Below are 15,735 nucleotides of genomic sequence, written 5' to 3'. Positions count from 1 at the left end.
TGCGACGTCAATGGTGTCAATGGCACAGAGTATGACCACAACTGCGACAGAGACAGGCTTGGTTTAGTGACGAGTCACTTCTTATGCTTCTCTGTGTGGATTGTAGACGTCGTGTTTAAAATTATGCACGAAACTTCATACAGGAGATGGACAGTGTGGAAGTGGTGGTAGCGTGATGATGTGGGCTTCCATCTCCTACACTGTTAAAACCGACTTTGTGCAAGTGTCTGGGGAAGTTAACAGTACAACGTTAAATGGATGAGGCCACACGTCCTTCCCATTTTCCAACAAGCGAACGGCTGACCTCACACGGCAAGACCCGTGAAGATCCGGGGTAGAATAGGTCTTCAGCAACCCAGGGCCATACAAGAAATTTTGGAAAGATTACCTTCACCTTGAACATCCACTGTTCCATGTGTGCTATATGGACCATGGGTCAATGACTATAAAGTGTTACAATTTTGAATAATCGATTAACATCTTTTTATTTATATTATATATATAAAATATACATCTAAAATAATGTTTCCGTTTCGTTTTGTGCAGAGTATAGTATAATACATCACCTATCAATCCATGAAAAAGGCGTACTGGTTTTAACTTATAAGGATTGCGAATTAATACTTAATTTGTACTCACACACTGTTGTGATAACAAGCAAGATAAAGATGATGAGAAGTAAGAAGATACGGAGTTTAATCTTCTCTTGCCGCTTCTTCATAACACAACGACCAGACTCCTTGATGGAGGACAGACACCAGTAGGCGCAGATACTTTCAGCCTCGGGTCTTGTGTTGGACTTGATATTCTCTAGACGTACGATGGCGTATAACATTGCCAGGAAGGAGCTTCCACTTACGAACGCGAAGACGAATACGAAGCTTGTATTGTCGAGTATGACTCCTGATACGAAAACCCCAACTGTTCCAGCAAAGAAGATAATCGATTCCAGGATCCCTAACCGCACAGTTCTATTGGTGGGGTCAGCAATGTGCGTCACGTAGCTGTACACGGACATAACCAGGGACGTGAAACCCCCGGACAAGCCATTTACTGCAGAAGCAATCAAGAAGTACTCCACTTTACTCGAAGGGTAAATTGACAGAATCAAGTAGACAATGGAAGACAATGTTGCTCCCAAACTGGGTAAAATCACAGGTAGTTTCCGACCCACTTTGTCACCCAAGGATCCGAGGATAAACAGGACAATCAAACATGACGGAACAAGTTCCACAACATTTTTCTTCAAAATCCAGTAGGACGTTTGAGACTGGACATAATCGTCTTCTGTTTTGTAGTCCACTTGAAACGTTTTGTTCTGCAGACTGGTACAAAAAGTATCGTTGTAGCTGTCAATGCAGATCTTGTTGTACACAAAGGCCTGAAAGGTTGGGTTTCTCAGAAAAAATCCCAACGTGTAAAGAAACAAAACTGGTTCAACTGTTATGAGGTTCAAATCGAACTGCCGTCGTCCACATCTAATAACAGCCATGTTTCGGACAGAAATCTGAAAAATATGAGATTTCCTTGTGATTTATACATATTTTATTCACATAAAGTGAAAAGGATTGGGTAAAGGTTATAACAACTTAAAATGCACGCTCCTGAAAATATTTACAATTACATAATTCGTTTACATCCAAAAAAGGTGGATGGAAAGAACTCAAAAGAGTTATTTCCATCAAAACAAATCTGTTATTGTTGCGTTCTTGGACAGATCCGCATTGCCATATAAAAGTAGTCGTATATAGGCCAATGACATTAGACAAGGTTGTGAGCAAAAACAGGGGAAAATTTGCTGTTTTTTGTCACAACATACATTAGGTCGTTTAATTGGAAGCAAGATATTTAATTGTAATTGTGCTAACCATCAGGTTTTGTCAACAGTGAAGTAGTTATTTCCCAACGACTTCACATATATGGTATGTATACATAACAACACAACGTGCCACATAAGGTAGTTATTAATTCAAAGGGTTTATTTTAGGTTTCAAATAATAAGTCATATATAAAACAAATTGGGTGGTTTAAGGGTACTTTATATGGACACTTAATATGTGAATATTCACGTGGCTTACAGTATTATATTGGAATAAAACTTGCATTTAACAGACAATGAAAAGCAAAATCAGCATTAGTTGTGCCTGTCATCAATAAGCTAATATTATACTCCCAAAAAAGTCTTTTTTGTCGTTGTTATATTCACTCTACATACATATTCACAAATGTGGGAAAATATTAACGTAATGAGAGGAATGTGTTATATCCATCTTGCCGCCGCCACCACCACCGCTTCTCCCTCACACACCACACACCAAAAGAAAGTGAAGGAACCACTTGACTTGCCATTCCAAGAAATACCTTTGTAGCTATTGCACACGACTGGCTATCCTTCTCAGAAAACAGATATAAAACAATAGTTATCATTGTTGAGTATAGTAACCACAAATCATGTCGGAAATTGCCCCTGGCTTGTGATACTGTAAACAACTCGATGATCACGTAAGTGAGTGAGTGAGTATGGTTTTACGCCGCTTTTAGCAATATTCCAGCAATATCACGGCGGGGACACCAGAAATGGGCTTCACACATTGTACCCATGTCGGGAATCGAACCCGGGTCTTCTGCGTGACGAGCGAACGCTTTAACCTTTAGGCTACCCGACCGCCCCTGATCACGTAAGACAATCTAGACTTGAACATTTCTGAAGACTTAAATTTCTTAATTGAAATTTACATGTGGGTTGCAAAACTGGTCAAATAAAGGACAAGAGTGTGATCTGCTTGACAGGGCAGTGTCCCACTTTCATCTTGATAGTACTTGTTGTGATAGGGACCGCAGACCAATGTTTTCTTTAAATATAATATTTTCCCCTATTTCTTTGCAGGTCTAGTAACCAGTGAGTAGTAAGGAAATCATAATAATATCACAAAAATGTATGTGCTTTAGCCAAGAGATTTGCAGGAACAACAGCTTCTAAGACATCAAAGTATTCAAGGAGGAAAAGGACATATATATATTCATGTATCTTTTTACATTTAAATATTCCATCTTGACAAGCAACAACCAGTTTGTAAAATAAATAGCCATCAAGCCCAAAAGAAGAAACACAACACCTTAGTTCTAGGAATTCTAGAAATAATTCAAAAAGCAGCAGGTTCAACATATTTCTTGATCTAAAATTGGATTTCCCATTTATATCAAGAAATCTATATTAAAATAGTAACCTGATAAATGAGAAAGTGTAAGGTGATTGCACTATGAGATAGATAAATAATTATATTGATGATAAAATCTCCCTTGACTGGTTAGAAATCAGCTATTTTTAATGAGGAAGTTAAGATCATTATACCTGCAGTCTTCTGCAAAGAGTAAATGTTCTATTTTGACTTTCTTTTCAGATTCTTGCTGTCCAATATCTATATTGGTCATAAAATGTACTTACAGATAAACGAGTAAAAATGTTTTTATGGCAATGATTGACGAAGACTTGGGAATTTAGATATGTATTTTGTATATATATACAAGCACGAGTATGCAGTATAAAGAATGCAATATACAAAGTAGCAGTGACCAAAATAACCATCCTCTTAAAATGATGGTTTAGAGCTTCAGTAGTACACACCAAGTACTAAAAAGGAGCAGGTACTGTACCCATCAAGTTCACAAGTAGTGGAAGCTGTCTGTGAATTAACCCACTTTTATTCCAATGACTGGGCTGAAAGCAAATTTGACAATTGAGACATCATATACATCAAATTCATCGAAAGAGAAGTCTCTCCTTTTGATGATGATATTGTTGTAAACCGAGGTCCACTTCATGAAGGGCCTTCATCAATCCTGTAAAAAAATACATTGAATTTAGTAAAAGCATATATTTTACTCTTTTCTGAATATCCGTGTTTTTTTCATACTTCATGAAAACAATTACAAGTATCAGTTTTGCCATAGTTTGAAAATGAGGAAATTATTAATTTACAACCGACTAGAAAGTCAAGTTGACATACCATGCTCGATGCCATGTGCGATACGCTTGTTCATGGATCTCGTCGGTTCTTGGATCCTAAATGTACTCAAGCGATGAAGCATATCAGCATAGTAGGCACCAGTGATCCTCTTCTGACTTTCTAAGTAATTAACAAGGATCACAACCTTTTCACCCCAGAATACAGTGGCCATAACTTTCTTCACTGATCGTGAAGACTTTTCTACCTCCTTGATTGAATCTTCATTGATGGAAGTTGAGGGACCTAGGGTCATTATCAAGGTTTGTTCCCCCAGCCTTAAACATAGCTGCCCAACGTTGAACAATCTAATAGCTGGGGCATTTATCCGCATACACCTGTCACATGCGGTTATGAATTTTTTAGGGAGTACTTTTCTTTAAAGTAAAAAACTTGATGACTCATCGGTACTCGTTCTTTTCCATTTCTGTGTCCATTTGGACCCCTATCACATTCAACTGGCTGTCACTAATGTACACGAGGCCTCAACAGACCAAATACACTTGCAATGAAGAACTCAAACAATGCCCTACGTTGAGTAGTTCACTTTCTTATGGCCCATAGTTGAAAGTTAGTCAGGCTTAGAACTTTTTGACCAGCCTTCGTATAACCTTATTGCATTTGTTCACCACATGAGATATGTGAGAACCTCTTGTCAGTCTCTTCACCACATGAGATATGTGAGAACCTCTTGTTAGTCTCTGACCGAAATAAACACCAAAAACTTTAAACGCGCGTACAATTTCTGTTTTGTGGTCACATGCAGTTAGCTCTGTATTTGAAGAATATTTATGTCTGGTTATAATCATTTCAACAGATTATGACTGGGGAAGTTTAGACCCCTTTTAGAACACCACACAGTGATGATTTGTAAGCAACTCTGAATTATATGCAGTGAGAAGATTGGTTAGCTCATGTTGGTTTGCTCAAACAAGTAATAGTAACAACAACTTCATGTGATATTATTTAGAAATTCTTTGAAAAAGCATACAAACATATATAACCATGTATTTAAAACAAAAAGGGTAAATGAAGTGAGTTAACCATTTGGAAGGAAGTAAAACAACTTTAAAAGATTGTAGTGGCTATGGTACAAAGCAAATGGTTTTGAACAAACCCCAGTTGAAAATAGAAATGTCATCTTAGCAATACCAGACAATTAAGTGAGTGACATCATGAGTATCGAGTTAAAATTATACATTAAATTCTTGATTCAAAGCAAGCAGATTGAAAGGATTGGACAGACAAAAAAAGAAAGTAGGACAAGCAAAATAATTTCATAAAACAAAAGAAAGTGTTCAAATCAAATTCAGGTACAATATTGACGTGAATCAATATCCAACGATGTCGAAAATAGCAGAACACTGCCTGAAACTGGAACCATTTTCATCAACAAGGCCACCAGTTGCGTAGATGCTTAATGTAGCAGAAGAAATCTATAACACACAAAATGTCAGTAATTACTGTATTAAGTATAACAATTTTGAAACAGGTTTATATCCGATTTGATTTAAATGTCTGTTTTCATTTACATGCTTGCTCAATTGCTCTTTATCTGCTCAATGTAGCTAAACGTTTACCAAATTATGTCAGAATACATTACTTTACCACAAGTATAACTGGTGATGACACTGATAGATAATCTATTCCTGGAGATAATCCCAGACCAGAAACGGAGGTGTTTTTTGTGAGTCTACAGGAGACAATCATTAATGAGATAATCTTTTTACCATCTAAGCTCTTGAAAAAATGAAGTAAATAATGAAGACATGTTTCTTCATTTTTTGAAAACTGTCTCGTAGGTCAACAGTGACAACATAACGTCAACAATGATGGCCAGTGACGTCACCCAATGCTGTGACGTTAAGTGCACAACGTTACGATACACAATAGTCTATTTCACGAACAATGATCTTCATAGCGTGGTGTCATTATGGCCGGTGTGCATCGCTTAATTTGAACTATTTGAATTATTAAGGTAAAGATCTGACATCAATTGAGCTGCTTGTGGCCTGATCAGGATTTTGTTTACATGTGAGTCATCACAGTCTCCGCCTTACTGTCCCCTGAAACAAAACAAAGGTACCCACATTACTATTAATTGCTTTGTTTAGTCTTTGTAAATACATGCACTGATTCATTTCCTGTGGAACGTTGAAATATACAACGCAACACACTTACGTATCCCTATGTGGATTCCAGCGCCCCTTTCCACAAAGCCATCTTACTACTAAGAATACGTCCCAGTAACTTATGATTTAGGTGACTTGTGGATCGGATGGTCAGATGTAGTGACTTGGTTGATAGTGTTATGTACACATATTGTCTTGTCCAAACCTGGTTATTTGTAGACCAACGTGATCTAGTGGGTATAGCGCTGGTTGCAGGGTAAAACTAAACATGTGTATGCACAATCATTTTCACAACTGCAGTATTGGCTATCTGACGGCCAGTCAGGGAATCCTTGTCAATTTTATTCCCTAATACACGAGTACTTAATTCAAATGGGTATGGTTAGAAAGGACATTGGTGTGATGAAAAATAACTGTATGTTAGTGGTCTGTAACTTTCCGTGAAAAAAGATGACACTTGTCACCAATGTCCCACTTAGACACAATATTTGAGCTTTTGAATCAACAAAGGGGGATACGTATGAACTAATTACATACATTCATCGGCATTTAGAGGCACCGTAAAGAGGCATATCACCGTATGTTGTTTATGGTTCTGATGACACCCTTACTCTTGAAGACTACTTGTCAGATTCCTAAGTAATGCAAACTAGTTCTGAATGGGGACTACAATGGACACTGAATGGTCTGTTTCGTGAGCCTGTTGGTGATCGTTGCTTACTCAATTACTGCGTTGCACACGAGGATGATAAAGCTGAAACATTGCTGACCGGGACGTACATCATACATTCGTGGATGTTTCACAAACTCCACAGGACGTACCTGTGCTAACGTTATCTGTGTCTCCTGTCCTGGGTTTTGCAGTTGTTGTATCATCCAATGCCTTTTCTCTCAGATCCACATGTAGCCACCTGCGTTACAAGTACAGAAGGGGCATTAACATTGAGAAGTATTTCTGAAATATACATTACACAATTCACTAATGGTATTTAAGATTTCTTTGTCAACATATTTTCTTGGCTAATCATCCAAAGCTACGATGATCACTCACAGCATGATGGCTGCGGCGATGACACACAGACCAGCAGCCAACATGAAGCTGAACCCTGGGAAGAAAGCAAGGGTTGCTGGGTAAAGTCCATTGAAGATGATGGATGACAACAAGGCTGCAGTGCTATCCACGGCAGCAACCACTCCAAACAGGCGTCCTGGAAACAGATAATGGACATATTGAACAAGAGTATGCTGATCTGGTTGCACAACCTACGGTAACAGTTTCATTATATTTAAAGTACAGTGAAACACAGTTACCCTACGACTTACACTCCTTACCCTGTTTGACCATACTTGACATGTTGAACCCAAGAACATCAGATGTGATCTCAGGCTTACCATGTTCAATCAGACATCTGGAGTCATCACTGTTTTTCAGTGACCCATTCGGGGGCGACCGGGTAGTCTAGTGGTTAAAGCGTTCGCTCGTCACGCTGAAGACCCGGGTTCGACTCCCGACTTTGGTACAATGTGTGAAGCCCATTTCTGGTGATATTGCTGGAATATTGCTAAAAGCGGCGTTAAACCATACTCACTCACTCACTCACTCACTCACTCACTCAGTGATCCATTCATATATTTTTCACCGCTTTAATGCTCTTTTCGCACGGAGAAATCTGTTGCGGTCGATAATCGAGACTGATTATGCTCTGGCTTTAGCGTTTTATGTTTACTGCATCAAATGTGATCTAAACACTGCACAGTTCCGTCCTTACAATATGAGATTTGATTTTAACCTTACCCTGTTCAGCCTGGCTGACCATACTGGACATGAGTGACCGAACAACAGCTAGTGGAAAGCCTTGAAACATGGCAATTATGACAACTGAAATAAAAAGACGTGATTCTAGTTACTTATGTAGCGTTTATGATAGATACATTTGATGCATGTGCTTAAGCAAACACTTCTCTTGTGAATAATATTCAACTTTCCGTTTTGTATTAGTAATGACATACCTTTGTGATTGGGGATGTAGCAAACATAAATGGCACATATATTTCAAGCTGTTACAAGTTACCTAGAAACAACAACCATGTCTGTGTACTGAATCCCATGACCACCAGGCCGATGATCTTGGACGCCAAGCCCCATAGTCCTAAAGTGGTGTCTCTCATCTTCCTGCACAGAGGCATAACTGTGACCAGGGTAAGACTGCGAATGAAGTTCTCCAGACCCTCATAGTAACCAAACATTGTCTGTGACCAGCTGAGAGGTGCTCGCCTTGTGTACAGGAGAAGGACGTCACCTTCACCTGTAGCATGACAAGAGGTGACCTATGTATTTGTGTGGGCATTGTGTATATATTCCTGCCAAAAAGGAAACGCCAAAGACTTGCCGAAATCCATACAGAATTAATACCTAAAATGGTTATTTGTCATTTCTACATGGATTTGAATCGATTTGTGTGGAAAGTACTGCAGACAAAGATGCAAAACCCGCACAAACCACGAGTGCGCCTGGCACCGACATGACACGCACGTGCAACATTACTTGTTGGGATATAAAAGCGTTGGGTTTTATTTGCATGTCATCACAATCTTACAGCAAGTGAACAGCGAAAACATGCCACGCTAGACGACCAGTTCGAGGTGTCATTTTGACGAAACTGCATCATCGGATGCGACGTCAATGGTGTCAATGGCACAGAGTATGACCACAACTGCGACAGAGACAGGCTTGGTTTAGTGACGAGTCACTTCTTATGCTTCTCTGTGTGGATTGTAGACGTCGTGTTTAAAATTATGCACGAAACTTCATACAGGAGATGGACAGTGTGGAAGTGGTGGTAGCGTGATGATGTGGGCTTCCATCTCCTACACTGTTAGAACCGACTTTGTACAAGTGTCTGGGGAAGTTAACAGTACAACGTTAAATGGATGAGGCCACACGTCCTTCCCATTTTCCAACAAGCGAACGGCTGACCTCACACGGCAAGACCCGTGAAGATCCGGGGTAGAATAGGTCTTCAGCAACCCAGGGCCATACAAGAAATTTTGAAAAGATAACTTTCACCTTGAACATCTACTGTTCCATGTGTGTCATATGGACCATAGGTCAATGACAATGATGTGTTACAATTTTGAATATTCGATTACCATCTGTTTATTTATAAAACATACATCTAAAATAATGTTTCCGTTTCGTTTTGTGCAGAGTATAGTATAATACATCACCTATCATTCCATGAGAAAGGAGTACTTGTTTTAACTTATAAGGATTGCGAATTAATACTTAATTTGTACTCACACCTTGTTGCGATAATAAGAAAGGTAAAGATGATGAGAAGTAAGAAGATATAGAGTTTTCTCTTCTCTTGCCGTTTCTTCATTATACAACGACCAGACTCCTTGATGGAGCCCAGACACCAGTAGGCGCAGATACTTTCAGCCTCGGGTCTTGTGTTGGACTTGATATTCTCTAGACGTATGATGGCGTATAACATTGCCAGGAAGGAGCTTCCACTTATGAACGCGAAGACGAATACGAAGCTTGTATTGTCGAGCATGACTCCTGATACGAAAACCCCAACTGTTCCAGCAAAGTAGATAATCGATTCCAGGATCCCTACCCGCACAGTTCTATTGGTGGGGTCAGCAATGTGCGTCACGTAGCTGTACACGGACATAATCAGGGACGTGAAACCCCCGGACAAGCCATTTACTGCAGCAGCAATCAAGACGTACTCCACTTTACTCGAAGGGTAAATTGACAGAATCATGTAGACAATGTAAGACAATGTTGCTCCCAAACTGGGTAAAATCACAGGTAGTTTCCGACCCATTTTGTCACCCAAGGATCCGAGGATAAACAGGACAATCAAACATGACGGAACAAGTTCCACAACATTTTTCTTCAAAATCCAGTAGGACGTTTGAGACTGGACATAATCCTCTTCTGTTTTGTAGTCCACTTGGAACGTCTTGTTCTGCAGACTAGTACAGAAAGTCTCGTTGTAGCTGTCAATGCAGATCTTGTTGTACACAAAAGCCTGAAAGGTTGGGTTTCCCAGAAAAAATCCCAACGTGTAAAGAAACAAAACTGGTTCAACTGTTATGAGGTTCAAATCGAACTGCCGTCGTCCACATCTAATAACAACCATGTTTCGGACAGAAATCTGAAAATATGAGATTTCTTTGTGATTTAAACATATTTTATTTACATAAAGTGAAAAGGATTGGGTAAAGGTTATAACAACTTAAATGCACGCTCCTGAAAATATTTACAAATTACATAATTCGTTTACATCCAAAAAAGGTGGATGGAAAGAACTCAGTCAAAAGAGTTATATCCATGAAAACAAATCTGTCATTGATGCATTCTTGGACAGATCCGCATTGCCACATAAAAGTAGTCATATATGGGCCAATGACATTAGACAAGGTTGTGAGCAAAAACAGGAGAAAATTTGCCGTTTTTCGTCACAACATACATTAGGTCGTTTAATTGGAAGCAAGATATTTAATTGTAATTGTGCTAACCATCAGGTTTTGTCGACAGTGAAGTAGTTATTTCCCAACGACTTCACATATATGGTTTGTATACATAACAACACAACGTGCCACATAAGGTAGTTATTAATTCAAAGGGTTTATTTTAGGTTTCAAATAATAAGTCATATATAAAACAAATTGGGTGGTTTAAGGGTACTTTATATGGACACTTAATTTGAGAATATTCACGTGGCTTACAGTATTATATTGGAATAAAACTTGCATTTAACAGACAATGAAAAGCAAAATCAGTATTAGTTGTGCCTGTCATCAATAAGCTAATATTATACTCCCAAAAAAGTCTTTTTTGTTGTTGTTATATTCACTCTACATACATATTCACAAATGTGGGAAAATATTAACGTAATGAGAGGAATGTGTTATATCCGTCTTGCCGCCGCCGCCACCACCGCTTCTCCCTCACACACCACACACCACACCCCAAAGGAAAGTGAAGGAACCACTTGACTTGCCATTCCAAGAAATACCTTTGTAGCTATTGCACACGACTGGCTATCCTTCTCAGAAAACAGATATAAAACAATAGTTATCATTGTTGTGTATAGTAACCACAAATCATGTCGGAAATTGCCCCTGGCTTGTGATACTGTAAACAACTCAATGATCACGTAAGACATTCTAGACTGGAACATTTCTGAAGACTTAAATTTCCTTAATTGAAATATACATGTGGGTTGCAAAACTGGTCAAATAAAGGACAAGAGTGTGATCTGCTTGACAGGGCAGTGTCCCACTTTCAACTTGATAGTACTTGTTGTGATAGGGACCGCAGACCAATGTTTTCTTTAAATATAATATTTTCCCCTATTTCTTTGTAGGTCTAGTAACCAATGAGTAGAAAGGAAATCATAATAATATCACAAAAATGTATGTGCTTTAGCCAAGAGATTTTCAGGAACAACAGCTTCTAAGACATTAAGGTATTCAAGGAGGAAAAGAACTGTTCCAGCCCATTCAGCGGCTATGAGTGCATTTTCCACAACGTTCCCTTTGAAACTATTTATAAATATCGAAACGATTTGCATGTGTGTCAATGCGAACATTGTCATGATACAAACAAAATTGTCAAATATGATTACTTTCTTAAAATTCATTTCTTGATACAATATTAATCATCTCCAAAGTAATCAGTCATGATTATGTTTCATTGGAAATCATGATACTGAAATGAATAAAAAAAATTATATATATATATACTCATGTATCTTTTTTCATTTAAATATTCCATCTATAAATAACCATCAAGCCCAAAAGAAGAAACACAACACCTTAGTTCTAGGAATTCTAGAAATACTTCAAAACGCAGCAGGTTCAACATATTTCCTGATCTTAAATTGGATTTTCCATTTTATCAAGAGATTAATTTTAAAATAGTAACCTGATAAATTTGAAAGTTTGAGGTGATTGCACTATGAGATAAATACATAATTATATTGATGATAAATCTTCCTAGACTGGTTAGAAATCAGCTATTTTTAATGAGGAAATTAAGATCAGTATAACTGCAGTCCTCTGCTAAGAGTAAATGTTCTATTTTGACTTTCTTTTCAGATTCTTGCTGTCCAATATCTATATTGGTCATAAAATGTACTTACAGATAAACGAGTAAAAATGTTTTTATGGCAATGATTGATAAAGACTAGGGAATTTAGATATATATTTTGTATATATATATACAAGTAGGAGTATGCAGAATACATATAGAATGCAATATACAAAGTAGCAGTGACCAAAATAACCATCCTCTTAGAATGATGGTTTGGAGCTTCAGTAGTATACACCAAGTACTAAAAAGGAGCAGGTACTGTACCCACCAAGTTCACAAGTAGTGGAAGCTGTCTGTGAATTTTCCCACTTTTATTCCAATGACTGGGCTGAAAGCAAATTTGACAATTGAGACATCATATACATCAAATTCATCGAAAGAGAAGTCTCTCTTTTTGATGGTGATATTGTTGTGAACCGAGGTCCACTTCATGAAGGGCCTTCATCAATCCTGTAAAATAATACATTGAATTTAGTAAAAGCATATGTTTTACTCTTTTCTGAATATCCGTGTTTTTTCATACTTCATGAAAACAATTACAAGTATCAGTTTTACCATAGTTTGAAAATGAGGAAATTATTAATTTACCGCTGACTAGAAAGTCAAGTTGACATTCCATGCTCGATGCCATGCTCGATACGCTTGTTCATGGATCTCGTCGTTTCTTGGCTCTAAAATGTACTCAGGCGATGAAGCAAATCAGCATAGTAGGCACCAGTGATCCTCTTCTGACTTTCTAAGTAATAAACAAGGATCACACCCTTTTCACCCCAGAATAGCTGCCCAACATTGAACAATGGAATAGCTGGGGCACTTATCCGCATACACCTGTCACATGCGGTTATGAATTTTTTAGGGAGTACTTTTCTTTAAAGTAAAAAACTTGATGACTCATCGGTACTCGTTCTTTTCCATTTCTGTGTCCATTTGGACCCCTATCACATTCAACTGGCTGTCACTAATGTACACGAGGCCTCAACAGACAAAATACACTTGCAATGAAGAACTCAAACAATGTACTACGTTGAGTAGTTCACTTTCTTATGGCCCATAGTTGAAAGTTAGTCAGGCTTAGAACTTTTTGACCAGCCTTCGTATAACCTTATTGCATTTGTTCACCACGAGATATGTGAGAACCTCTTGTTAGTCTCTTCACCACATGAGATATGTGAGAACCTCTTTCTCTGGCCGAAAAAAACCACCAAGAACTTTAAACGCGCGTACAATTTCTATTTTGTGGTCACATGCAGTTAGCTCTGTATTTGAAGAATATTTATGTCTGGTTATAATCATTTCAACAGATTATGACTGGGGAAGTTTAGACCCCATTTAGAACACCACACAGTAATGATTTGTAAGCACCTCTGAATTATATGCAGTGAGAAGATTGGTTAGCTCATGTTGGTTTGCTCAAACAAGTAATAGTAACAACAACTTAATGTGATTGTTGTGATTGATATTGTTTAGAAATTCTTTGAAAAAGCATACAAACATATATAACCATGTATTTCATATAAGAGGATAAATGAGGTGATTTAACCATTTGGAAGTAAGTAAAACAACTTTAAAAGATTGTAGTGGCTATGGTGCAAAGCAATTGGTTTTGAAAATAACCCAGCGGAAAATAGAAATGTCATCTTATCAATACCAGACAATAAAGTGAGTGACATCGTGAGTATCGATCCACAGTTTTGGAATACGATGACATGCATGAACCAAGTCAGCAAACCTGACCACCCGATCCCATTACAAGCACAGTCACCTTTAAGGCAACAAAATACAAGACAACAAAAGAGAAAATTATAAATTAAATTCTTGAATCAATGAAAGCAAATTTAAAGGATTGGACAGCAGTGATGAGAAAAGACCCACCATGGATTCCAGTGAAAAGTTTTAGAAACAGTTGTGGTCTATACACGGCAACTATTACCTCGAGGCATCATTCGTAGAGGAATATAATGATTGTGTACACGAACAAATAAGGTCACCATTGTTGTGTTTCATTACACATGATTTCCTGAAAAATGAAATTAAAAAGTCCAAAAGTAAACCTAATACGGCGCCAGGGCCTGATGGTATTCGAAACCGGTATTGAAAACTGTTTCCTTGTGTCCAAACACCATTACGTCACTGTTTAAATTCTCTTGTGGATACAGTGGATGTTCCGCCTTGGTTGTGCAAAGGTTGAACAATACTTCTCCCAAAGAAAGGCGATTTGACTGATCCCAAAAACTTCCACCCTATTACTTGTCTGAATACACAATACAAAATATGTACAAGTTGTCATACAGATCTTTTGTCTTTGTATGGAGCAGAAAATGAGGATCAATTGCAAGTTCAGAAAATGATCCTCGAAGAGGCTAAAACTTACCACCTTAACCTCTCAATTTGTCGAATAGGCTGCATAAAAGCTTATGATTCTATACCTCACGTATGGATTTTGAAGTCTCCCTGGCTACTTAAGTCCTTAGGATTAACGTGGAGGCTCTTCGTGATAGAATTGTTTAGTCTGCTTTTGTACACATTTATTGGTCTGATAAACAAATCGGCCCTAACGGGAGGAGGAGTCCTTCACTTGGATGAAGATGGCTGGCCTGAAAAGTGAAACGGAAGCCTTTCTGTTTGCTGCACAGGACCAGTCACTTCCCCCTCGAAGTGTGTGTGTGAATTTGCATCAAAATGTAAATATTAAATATAGAATATGCAATGAATTTAATGAGTATGCTCAACACATTGTCAGTGGATGCCAAGCTTTGGCACTAACAAGTACCAAGTTGCCTGACTCCCCATTGTCCTAGGTGCCTTAGGTTTGGTACCTTCCAGTCTGTTGACTGACATTGGGAGAGTTCACGAGTTTGCTGCCAGGAATACAGCCCTTCTGACAATCTGGGTAATGCAGGAGGCTGCAGTGATAGGGAGTCTTCACATTTCCCGAAAAAGTTCTGGGTGGGTTTGACGAGGCAGCACTTCCTGGGAGAAGTCCCATCCGCTGTCTGGGGTGCGTATAGAGTGGGCAAGGGCCCTGAGATGATGATGAGCCTAACCAGCCTGACTTTGATACCCTCTTTGATGCATGTTTTACTGTAATCTGACATGTATATAAGCAACAAAACGTGTAATTATTAGAAAGTCTCGTCCGATGTCACTTCAAGTCGGATATGGTGGACAAAATGAAGTGCATGTGTAAAGAAACTCTGCGGACTTGGTGTTGGAGTCAAGGAGTCACTAAAATTATGAAAAGTCTCTGTTGTGAACTTTGTTTCAGCTGCTTTTTTGACACGGAAGGCGAAAGCGTTTACACGTGTCGTTATGTTTCAGAACAAAACAGAATTGATCTGTACAGTCAAACACTGTTGTGTCGAAGTTGAAGGGACCTACGTAAATATCCGAGCTTTGACACAACCGAAAATGATAAATTAAGAAGGAACACACAGAGACCAAGCTTTTACTCGATACAACTGTAAGTTCGACACATCAAAGCTCGATA

General features: G+C 38.4%; 1 protein-coding gene and 1 pseudogene across 3 annotated transcripts in view; both read right to left on the bottom strand.

Annotated features, from left to right (window-relative positions):
- Positions 1-15,735, bottom strand: part of LOC139442922 (lysosomal proton-coupled steroid conjugate and bile acid symporter SLC46A3-like) — a 31,972-nt gene that overhangs the window by 4,697 nt on the left and 11,540 nt on the right. For 2 of the 3 annotated variants that reach the window (XM_071223845.1, XM_071223843.1), the window contains exon 1: positions 640-1,921. In XM_071223845.1, the coding sequence (XP_071079946.1) occupies positions 640-1,492 (853 nt within the window). In that variant the 5' untranslated portion in view covers positions 1,493-1,921. Of the gene's footprint in view, positions 1-639; positions 1,922-15,735 lie in introns of those variants that run through there. The other variant, XM_071223844.1, reaches the window with a different exon arrangement.
- Positions 4,750-12,680, bottom strand: LOC139442920 (lysosomal proton-coupled steroid conjugate and bile acid symporter SLC46A3-like; annotated as a pseudogene).

Source organism: Haliotis cracherodii, unplaced genomic scaffold, assembly GCF_022045235.1.
Source record: "Haliotis cracherodii isolate W230 unplaced genomic scaffold, xgHalCrac1.p SCAF_5, whole genome shotgun sequence".
Classification (NCBI taxonomy): domain Eukaryota; kingdom Metazoa; phylum Mollusca; class Gastropoda; order Lepetellida; family Haliotidae; genus Haliotis; species Haliotis cracherodii.
Note: the sequence above shows the minus strand (reverse complement) of the source record. Positions and strands in the feature narration are given on the sequence as shown.